The 11,365-nt window shown below is 43.4% G+C and overlaps 1 protein-coding gene across 2 annotated transcripts in view; it reads left to right on the forward strand.

The window, feature by feature from the left end:
* The first annotated feature begins 386 nt into the window (after window positions 1-386).
* Scai (suppressor of cancer cell invasion) overlaps window positions 387-11,365 on the forward strand; it is a 99,442-nt gene continuing 88,463 nt past the window's right edge. For both annotated transcript variants that reach the window (XM_028754708.1, XM_028754709.1), the window contains exons 1-2: window positions 387-488; window positions 1,051-1,095. In XM_028754708.1, coding sequence (XP_028610541.1) covers window positions 436-488; window positions 1,051-1,095 — 98 coding nt within the window. In that variant the 5' untranslated portion in view covers window positions 387-435. The remainder of the gene's footprint in view (window positions 489-1,050; window positions 1,096-11,365) is intronic.

Raw genomic sequence — 11,365 nt, forward strand, 5'->3', positions numbered from 1 at the left:
CGGGGGAATTAGCAGGTGTCTGGGAGGTGTCTGGGATGCCGGATGCTAACCAAAGGGAACCTGCAGGCAGGTGTCTGGCGCCGGAGATGTAAGTCCTCTTTTCTGGCACAAGGAGGCGCTCAGGGCTCCTCCCGCTCTGCTAGCAGTCTTTAAGGCACCTCTGCCGCCACCTGCAGTCTCAACCAAACTCGGGGTGGGCCGCGCGGGACGTGACGGCCCAAGCGCCCAATCAGCGGTCGGATTTTCAGGTAATGTGCCGTTGTGGCCAATAGAAACAGAGGAAAGGCGAAGGGGGCGGGCCCGGGCCCCGCGGCAAGCCTAGCCAAGGCGCGAGGCCCTCCTCCGGTTCTCCGCCTACTCCAGCCTCCGCCGCTTCAGCTTCGCGAGCGAGCCCTGCGGCCGCCGGAGCATCTCCCGCGGCGGGGCAGGAGCCGGATGGTCAGAGGAGCCCGGCAGTCCCAGCAGCCGCGGAGTCGCCTGGCCCCCAGGTGGGGTGGGCTGCGTTGCGTTGCGAGGCGGAGGCCAGGGGCGAGGGGCCGAGAGACCGGGCCTTGGGGGTGGCGGCCGTGGTGTCGAGGCGCCGAGCCCTGAAGGGGCGGGGGTACAGGCACGCAGCATCTTGGGGGCGCCGAGGGAGAGCAGCTCATCCGGGCGGGGAGCGAGGGCGCGCTGGGCGAGAGCGGAGGGCGCGCGCCCCACCGGGGAGCCAAGGAATGCGGGGAACCGGGTCTGAGGGGCGGGGCCGCGTCTGAGGGGAGCTAGGGGGGCCTGCGGCTCAGGGCAGACAATGAGGCCGGTGGGGCGGGTGGTTGGGGGGACCGAACATTTGGGGCAGGGAACCGGGAGCATTCGGGCACCCGTGAGTCCCGGGTCGCTTGGTCGTGGGAGGGAAGGAAGCCCTGCATGAGGGGTGATGGTAAGGTCGCGGGTTGGCAGAGCCAACCTGTGGTCACCCTGTGGCCCCCCGGGTGGTACTTGGATTGCCCCACAGGCAAGGCGAGGCTAAGGGTGTGTTGTCTTAGTTACCGGTCTCATTTGTTTGGTCTGTAGACTGTCTGGCACAGTGGAGAAACCACCTCGAAAACGGAAAAGCAGGTAAGGCAAATGCCTTCCTCTCTAGCTTCGTGTTTTTCTGTTTGCTTGGCTGCCCCTGTGCTGCATAATTACGTGGTGAGTAGATAAAGTTTCTTATTTAGGTCCTTTTTTTAGTAAATTCGACAGCATGGAAGGTATTCCCTTTGAGAACTTCAAATTACCACCACCACCACCCCTTTCAGGTATATGATACGGGAATCGGGAAACATTAAGAAAGCCTCACTTTCGACTTTAGTCATAATTTCAACTTTGGCCTCTCTAACGGAAATTGTCATTGAACAGCTACTGTGCCAAATGTTGTATACAGATTCTCTGTATTATTTTCTGTGACACAGTTCTGCAGAGGAGTGAACTGAACCATAGAGTAGCCAATACTTAGCAAAGATCACATATCTAATAAATGATAGAACCAGGATTTGAATTCAGGCTGTCTGACTGCAAAGTTTATGCTCTTTATACTGTAATGCTAATACACACACAGTTGAAGGCAGTCCCATCCCTGGCTTTCTCTTTTTATTGCATATAAAGTCTAATAAGTTGAAACGATTAATAGGAAAATAGTAACTAAGGACTTACTTAGGCCTCAGACAACTGAATTTTTCCTTAGGCAAGGAAGAAGAGTATTCATCCCACAGATATGTGTTGGTGTATTTTATTTGTTAGGCACTGCAGCACACTTTTATTTAATTACTTGAAGTTTTCCCTTTTCTCCCTATATTGGAATTGAGAAAGTCACCTGCAGCAGTGAGGTTGTAGCCAGGAGCATCAATCTCATATAATGCTTCGGACATTGTCCACTAATATACAGAGAACCTCTACCTCAGATGCAAATGCCCGTGGTGGCAGTGGCCAGTAGCCAAATAGCTTTGTTACTTTTTAGGCCTACGTGTCCACTCTCAGACTCACAGAGAGCTACTGCGCACCCACAAGGTTGGCTAGCATACCTGAGGAACTGAATTGTTCGTAGATGGGTATGTGTTTTTCTGTGCAGATGAATGCACATATATGCATGTCCATGTGAAGCACAGCAGGCTACAGCTCTGTCAGTAAGACCTGAGGCTCACCATTTGCCTAAGCTGCCTAGTCAGCCAGTAAGTCCCAGGGTCTATCTGCCTTTTTTTACCTCAGTACTGTCAATTTTCAGTGTAATTTTTAAAATTTTTGACATTTGTTTTCTCATTTTGTATGTGTATGTGAGTGTGGACATTGCATGTGGTGGAGGTCAGAGAATAATTTACAACAGTTGTTAGCACGAAAATATGAATGTGAGGGTCTCACTCTAAATTTTAATGATTTCCTGGTTGAATAATACGATGTATTGGAGTAAATAAACTTAATTTTTTTACATTTATTTAGTGTGTGTATGCATATGTGTATGTGTGCATGTACATGTATGCACAAGCATGTAAGGCAGGGATAGTTTGCAGGAGTCAGTTCTTTCATCATGTGGGTCTCAGATTGAACTCGGGTTGTCAGACATGGCAGCAACCGTCTTTATCCACTGGGTTGTTTTGCTGGCCCAAATCAAGTAATTTTTGTTATTTCTAAAATTATTTTCATAGCATGCAGAACTCTTGTTACTGCTTAGCCTATTGCTGCTTTGTAGACTGTTGGGAGCGGACTCTTTGCCGAAAGTGGCTATCATCTTTACAGCCATCTCCAGCCATATACCCTGACAAGAGACTTGTTTTCAACAGCCTACGTCAGCTGAGCACACTCTGATAAACATCTTGTTACACTGTTTAGTGCCCCCAGCTGCAAGGTGTACCTGGTATCCGTGGCTACAAGGCATGTGACGTAATGCCTTCAGTTGAGCTTGTCCAGGAGGGCAAGTCACGTGGTAAAGGGTATAAACACCCAGGATTTCCTTTCTATAGAGGATGATAAAGGAGAATAAAGAGACTTGAAGGGACTTGACCAGACTCTGTCTTGTATCCATCTTTTGAGTCTCTCGCCCCTCCTCCGTCCCCACTCTCTTCTCTTGCTAGACCCTGACCTGCAGACCGGAGCAACAGAACGGGCGTTACAAAGTAGCAGAACCAGCATACAAAAGAAACGGCTGTTACAAAATAACGGCTGTTACAGTAGACTACGCAGTAAACTAGGATTCCTGTGGTCTGAAGTGTAAATCTGTCCCTCCCCTCCCTCCTAGTCTCTGTCCTGCCACCAATAGTGGTGAGTCCACTACATTTACACATATGTACATACATATATGCACACACAAACTTTTATGTTTAACTTTTTCTAGTGATGCTAATTAGAAAATAAAAATATTACAAGGTTGTATTATATATGGCCGTAGTTTATTTCTCAATTACCCCACTGCCAAACTGTGGAGTAACTGAGTATTACCTGACTGGGTTTTTTTTTTGGCCACTAATCTTCAATTTATTTACTGTGCTTTGCCATGGCCATGCATTTCTCATGTATTTCCTCCTTGTTGTTGAACATAATTCAAATTTTTTTTAGCCTAACTTTAGCAACTGAGGACTATCTGTTTTCCTTCTACCTCCCTTTCTAGCCACTGGTTAGTGTTATAGCCATAGAAATTCTCTCTGATGGACCTGCCATCTGGTGAGCCAAGCTGAATGAGTTGCTGAAAGTGTGTTCTGTTGGCCATTTCCAGAGTTTTTCTCTTTAATTTTTATACATGATTACTCTTTCTTTCTCAGTACTTTCACTCTGCTCCTTTCTTTGAAACTTAGTACATACATCACATCCTCAGTGAGGGTTTTCTCCATTCTCTTCCCCTTCCCTGTACCCTCTCCTCTTTTGCTCCCACATTTTCATGTAATGATTCTGACTGAATGTGAATCCACCTCTTGTCGCATGCATGTTGTGAGCTGATAAACGACATGGCTAAAATAATGTACAAGAATGTTCACTCTGTACATCTTTCCCAGTCCATCCCTGTGTCTTGTTCTGCATAGTTCTAGGTATCATACAAAGACCTGTGGCCTTCATTGGAGGGGTGGTTTATTTACCAGAAGCTTCAGCCTTAAAGAAAACGCATTCCCTCTAACAGCAGCTATCAACTCCCAAGAGCTCCTCAGGCAGGCGTAGGACTTGGTGTCTGTCTACATTTTCTGTGTTGGAATTTTATCTGTCCCAAGCATATGCAGGTCTTGTGTATACTGTTTTAACCAATATGAATTCAGATGTGCAACTGTCCTCTACCCAAGGCTCAAGGACAGTGGCAAAGGAGGAAGCAAAAAGATAGAAAGGGCCGTAATAGATGACCACAAGGAAACTGTTTCTGGATACAGTAGGGCAGTTCTCACTTTTTAAAAATTAGGTTTTTTTATGTGTATGGGTGTTTTCCATCATGTGTGTGCATGTGTGTGTGTGTGTACACATGTGTGCCTGGTATTAGAGGAGGTCAGAAGAGTTCATTGGATCCCTTGCACCAGAGTTACAGATGGTTATGAGCCACCATGTGAGAGCTTGGGATGGAACTTTAGTCCTCTGCAAGAGCAGTAACTGTTCTTAGCACTGAGTCATGTCTACAGCCCCACCCCACTCCTTTTTAAGACATGTATAGTTGAGAGAATTGTAAATCAATTAAGCCAAAGACTATTTGAGAGAAAAAGAATAAAATTAAATCTCTGGGTTGGCTGTGCATTTTCTGAAGTAAAGTGAGTGAAGAAATTAATCTTCCAGATCAGTGATGTCTAACATTAAGCATAAATTGTTCAAGAGAAGCACAACCTTTTTTTTTTTTTTTTTTTTTTTTTTTTTTTTTTTTTTTTTTGGCAGGAAGACCTAAGATGGATTTCTCTCACTGGTTTACACACTGGAACATGAGCTTTTCTTGAGGATCGAGGAGGGAGGGGCAGTCAATAAATATAATTTTTTTAATATAGCTTTAGAGATTAGGCCCAGGACCTTGTGCATCCTGGGTCAGTGTTGTATGACTGAGCTACACTCACAGTTCATAATGAAGTTTCTGAGCAAGGGTCAAACTCAGTAATCGCTGAGGACGACCATGAGCTTCAGATCTTTTTTTTTTTTTATTTTCTGCTTCCATCTTCTAAATCCTGGGATTACGTGAATGTCTAACCATCCCAGGTTATGTAGTATTGTGGCTTGAACCCAAGGCTTCATGCATGCTAGGTATGCATTCCACCATCTGAACTGTGTCCCCAGCCCTCCATAATGAGTTTTTAAGGATTATTCCTGAGAGTGCTTCTTAGTCTAAGCTGAACAGTAGCCAAAGGTACCTGCTGATCTATTGTTGTTTTTAATTTGAAACTTTCATTTACTCATCCTAGTTTATCTTTCTCCATAGTACTATGTACAAATATATTTTACTTTGTACTGAGAGTGGCTCAGTAAACTAGTGAGCTAGTAAATAAGTGGCTGATGAAGTAAGTTACTGTGGACTGGGATTGAAAATCATGTGCATGCCTGATGGGTGGATTAGACTGAAAGGATATTCAAATTTGGGATATTGATCTCTCTCTGGTTTTGAAAAGTGATGAAGAGTTCAACATATCTGTTAGTAATGTTTTGGTTATGAGATATAGAAGTTCTATATAGAACAAAGTCAAACTTGTATGGGCAGAATTCATATTGCTGAGATCTAGTCAGTTATGCAAGGTCCTGGGTTAGATCCGCAGCACGATGGGGGGGGGGGGACACACAGACAGACAGACAGACAATAAAAACTATATCTGGATGGTTTCTGAGGGCTTTTTAAAAATTACTAATTTACAGCAAAGGAAACCAGGCATTTTGTAATTTTAAAATTTACATTTATTTGTGTGTGTTTGTGCGTTTGTGCATAGCATGGTGTGACTGTGGAGATCAGATGAAAACTTGAGGTGATTGGTTCTTTCCTTCCACCACATATGTCTGGAGAATCAAACTCCAGTCATCAGGCTTGGCAGCAAGTCAACCATTTCACTGGCCCAAAAGATGCCTCTGTTGTTTGTATTATTTAGAATATCCTGCGGCTCTTCTTTTTTCTTAGGGATTATTGTATTTTATTTGTGTGTGCATGTACATACACATGCTAACATGCAGGGTAGCACTCATGTAGGCTAGACAAGGACATTGGATTCCCTGGAACAGGCAGAGTGAGTGAGCTGAGAACTAACTCAGATCCTCTGGAAGAGCAATAAGTGCTCTTACTGCTGAGACATTTCTCTAGCCTTTGGTATTTGTAATTTGTTTAAGATACGAATTGAAATACTATTGGGACACTTTTTAATTCTAGGTCCTTGAGATGTAGACATAAGTGATATATGGCTATGCTGGGGAAAAACTCTTATTAATGGGGGAAACACACTGTAATGTGAGATAGTGTGACGGTTTTGTTTATACTAAGCATTTGTAGTAACTTTGCTCACTGGTAGTGAGAGTAGATTGCAGACATGTGTAGGCCCTGGAGGTCTGGAAGGCTTTTGGTGATCGTGTGACTGTTGGAATAGCAGACATGAACCTAGCTAGATAAAAGCAATGCTTCTCGGCTGTTAATGGTTTGGATCTAAAATGTCCCCTAGAGATTCATGTGTTGAGGTTGGGGATTTAACTCAGTGGTAAAAGCTCTTGCCTAGCAAGCACAAGGCCTTGGGTTTGGTCCTCAGCTCTGGGGGGAAAAAAAAAAGGAAAGAGATTCATGTGTTGAAGGCTTGGTCCCCAGAGCAGCACTGTTAAGAGGAAGAGAGACTTTGAGTAAGTGATTAGATCATGAGGACTCTGACATCCTCAATTGGTTAATATGTTGGTTGGTGCATTCATAAATTGATGCACTATTAACATGGGTATGGACTAGCTGAAGGGAATTAATGGGTCTTTAGGAGACTATATCTTGTCCCTAGCTAACCCTAACACATCAACTAAAGGAGATTTTTGTTTCTTAAAGAACATTTGGCAAAGTCTGGAGGCATTTGGTTGTAAGAGTTTTGGTTGTCTAGTGGGTGGGAGAATGCTGCTACACATTCTGTAGTGTCAAGGCAGCTGCCTCAGTTACCTAGCTCAAATGTCAGCAAATGTTGACGTGCCTGTAATCCTAGGCCTCAGAGGTTGAAGGAGGAGGATTCAAAGATCAAGACCAGCATGGCTGTATATACACAGGCCCTATTTTTACAAAGTCAATAATGCTAAGACTAAGAAATTCTGAACTAAAATTTGAATTTTAGTGATTTTTAAGTAATAGCTTTGAGCACTTGAAGAAAGTAACCTCTGATTTTGTTTTCTCTTTCCTTCCTTTATTTACTTATTTTTAAATAGGATCCAGCTAGATAGTCCAGGTTAGTCTTGAACTTTTTGTTGTTTTTGAGACAGAGGCTCTCTGTGTAGCCTTGTCTGGGAACTCACTATGTAGACCAAGTTAGCCTTGAACTGCTTGCCCTGCCTCCTGAGTGCTGGGATCCAAGACATGTGCCACCAAACCCAACTCTGGTTTTGAGCTTTTGACATTCTTGCTTCAGCCTTCAGAATGTTGGGGTTAAAGATGTACTCTACCATGCCTGAACTTTTATGTTGCAGAAGACCCAAGTTCAACTCCCAGCACCCATATGGTAGTCATTATCATTTATATCTCCATTTCCAGTTCCTCTTCTGGCCTCCACTGGCACCAGGCACACACAGACATGCACGCAGGCAAAACACACGCAAAAATAACATAAGTTTTTTTTAAAAGAAAGTCTATTACAGGTGGGTTGCAGCAAGGTTGTAGAAACCCTGTTATAGGTTTCAGATGTTATTTGAAGACATTCTTAGCTGGGCGGTGGTGGCACACGCCTTTAATCCCAGCACTTGGGAGGCAGAGGCAGGTGGATTTCTCAGTTCGAGGCGAGCCTGGTCTACAGAGTGAGTTCCAGGACAGCCAGGGCTATACAGAGAAACCCTGTCTCGAAAAACCAAAAAAAAAAAAAAAAAAAGACATTCTTAGCTTTAACTCATATAAGCAAACAGTATGTAAAGAACAAATTATGGTAAGTCAGACATAAGAGTGGGCTATGAATGACTTTCAAAAGGATAGATACCAACATAATTTAACTGTGGTCTGTAATGGTCTTAACTCTCTACTGTAGTAGTGAGTTTGTGCTACACCACTTTGACTCCTGGTGATTCACACTCCCGCACCTGCCCAGGAGCTATCTTTGGATCCACAAATGAAAGATACATTAGCTTATTTTTAAAATGCAGTGGCTACATCAAAGTCTGGGCACTCCTAAACTTTCCCCTGCTACCTCAGGCCCAACCAGGGAATTGGCCAGTGGCCACCACCCAGAATTCTCACATGGCTCATTGTCTTTCTCTCCTGCCTGCTTGTGCACTCTAGTGCTCTCTCTCTTTCTCTCTCTCTCTCTCTCTCACACACACACACACACACACTCACACAACTCTTAATTGCCTAGCCATTGGCTTGCTGTTGGCATCTTCACTGATTGATCAAAAGCCAATTGGGGACAAGGACCCTTAGCGTTTAGACACAGATTCCTGATTGACTCAAAGCATTAAAACCAATCTCCAGTACTCTACAGTCATAATTTTTAACACAGGTTCAGCTTTTCATTTTTCTTTCAATCTTACTTAGGACTCTGGACATTTGAGTTAAATAAGTCTTTCTTTGCTTTAACATACGCTTTGAGTAAGTGCGTGCGTGCATGCATGCATGCTTGCTTGCTTGCTAGCTAGCTAACTAACTAACTGAGGATCCAGGGAACTGGGGCTGATTTGGAAATGCACTGGCTTCTTTAAGAGAGCCGGCTCCTTGCTCTTGGGGTTTCCACCTTCCCCCAGCTCAAACACAGTGCCCTGTGGGGCCAGAAGCGGGTGTCAGGTCCCCTGAAACTGTAATTTTAGGAGGATATGAGCCACTCAGTGTGGATGCTGGGATCTAAACCTAGGTCCTCTACAAGAGCAACAAGTATTCCTTACTGCTGAACTCTCTCTTCAGCCCCTGAAAAATACTAATGTTTGGTTGATCAGCTTACTTGGAAGTTTCTTTGAAACCACCAAGATTCATACATGGATTAGAGTAATATTTAAGCATATAGAAAGCATTAGTCTTAACAAAACCAGGTAACCAAAACATGTTAGTAGTATTATATTCTAATAAATAATAAATACATATAAATTAAGTTCTTACCTTCTTGTGCCCCGATTCTACTATACTGATGAGAAATTGAATTTTCAGTGATTAAAGATGCGTTAAGTATCTTTTGTTAGGATTATATAAGAATTTTTGAGAAGCCGTGAGCAACCAAAGGAAAGGTAGAAGGTTAGTTTTTAGTGTGTGGAGCTACAGTTTGAATCTTGAGTGTATCTCCAAAGTCTCTTGGTTTTATATAGGTGATGGAATCTCTAGAAAATGGAACTAGTGGAAGGAGCATGACCCTGTAGGGACATTGGGATCCAGAGCCCTTCCTGTCTCTTTGCTCCCTGGTCCTGAGAGATGGGTATGCATTCCTGTCGTGATACTCTGTGCTGCCACAGGCCCAGAGTGAACAGAGCCTTGTAGCCATGGACTGAATCCCTCTCCCTCTCTCTCCCTCTCCCCCTCTTTCACCCTCTCTATATATCTCCCTCCATCTCTGATACACACAAACCATAATCAAAGTAAGTGTTGTATCCTTTTAAGTTAAAATTTTGAGTGCTTTTTTTGTCACAGGGATAGAATGCTTGACTAACAGGTCTTTGGAGTTTAATGTCTCTAATGGTTATGGGCAGCCTCAGGACACAAGATCCTATGGGTTCTAGCCTGGGGATTTTGGCGTCTGGGTTTTAGTTTTCTTTGTTCATTTCCCTCTGAGATTGTGCTGTTTGTCTAGATTACTACTGGGAAGTATGGTTTTAGACCTACTCTTTTTATGGCATCTCTAAGGAATCCCTTCACCTCCTTGATAACTTTTATTTTTCTTATACTTCATACCCCAACCTGGCCTGTATCCCTAGTGTGAGGATTAGAGTTTTGACAAACAGGCCTGGCAACTCCTCTTTCTCTGAACGCAATTTCCTCAAGGAATTTACATTATCAGGAAGCAAACATAAGCCTCTCTTGGGAAAGAGAAGGGGATTTGATGTGTTTTCTTATTACTTACTTTTTTATATACTTTTTTTATTTTATTTGTATGTGTGTGTGTGTGTATACACACATACATATACATATGTTGCCTGCATGTATATCTACACCTACATGTATGCATGGTGTCTAGAGGCTAGAAGCTGTTGGATGGCCTAGAACTAGAGTTATAGACACTTGTTAACCACTGTATAGTTCCTGGGAATCAAACTCGGGTCCTCTGGAAAAGCAGCTAATTTTAACTCTTGAACCATCTCTATAACCCTTGTTGATGTCTTTATCCGTTTTTTGTTGTTGTTTGCTTATTTGGTTTTGATTTTGGTTTGTTTTGTTTGAGGTAAGATACTGCTTTGTTGCCATAGTCTTAAACTCATGAGCTCCTTGGGTTCTGCCTCACCCTCTGAAGTAGCTAGGACTATAGAAGAACACCACTATGCCTAGTTTAGCTTCTTTTATCTTCCTTGGATTCTGTAGTCTCTCTGATGATTTTTATAGACTCTTTTTAAAAATTGTTTTATACGTAAAGTATTTGTCAGGCCTGGAATTGAAGTTACAAATGATTCAGCTGCCATGTGGGAACTGAACTCAGGCACTTTAGAAATGCAGCCAGTGGTCTTAATTGCTGAGCCATCTTACCAGCTCCTCAGTCTTAGTTGGGGTTTTAGTGCTGTGAAGAGACACCATGACTGGGTCAACTCTTATAAAGAAAAACATTTAATTGGAGCTGGCTTACAGGTTCAAAGGTTTAGTCCATCATCACACAGGGTAGTGTGTAGGCAGACACCCTGTTGAAGGAAGAGCTCAGAGTTCTACATCTTGATCCACAGGCAACAAATGGAGACTGTACCACACTGGGCTTAGCTTGAGCATAGACCTCCATAGTGACACACTTCTCCAACAAGGCCATACCTCCTAATAAGGCTATTTCCTGTAGGCCAAGCTTTCAAACACTTAAGTCTATTCAAACCACCACACCCTCTCTGGTGATATTGAAGGGTGTATGCAATGTCATTCTTATTTTCTTCTGTTTCTTTCAAAGATATGAAGCTTAACTTTTCTCTCCTGGAAGTGTGAGCTGGATTTGGTGGCACGCTTCTAATGTCTAGAAAAGACAGATGACTTGATAAGGCATCACTTCCCACATTGGGGTATAAAAAGACAGACTCTTTTCTCTCTCTCTCTCTCTCTCTCTCTCTCTCTCTCTCTCTCTCTCTCTCTCTTTCTCTCTCTTTCTCT

Source organism: Grammomys surdaster, unplaced genomic scaffold, assembly GCF_004785775.1.
Source record: "Grammomys surdaster isolate TR1022 unplaced genomic scaffold, NIH_TR_1.0 126035, whole genome shotgun sequence".
Taxonomy (NCBI): Eukaryota; Metazoa; Chordata; class Mammalia; order Rodentia; family Muridae; genus Grammomys; species Grammomys surdaster.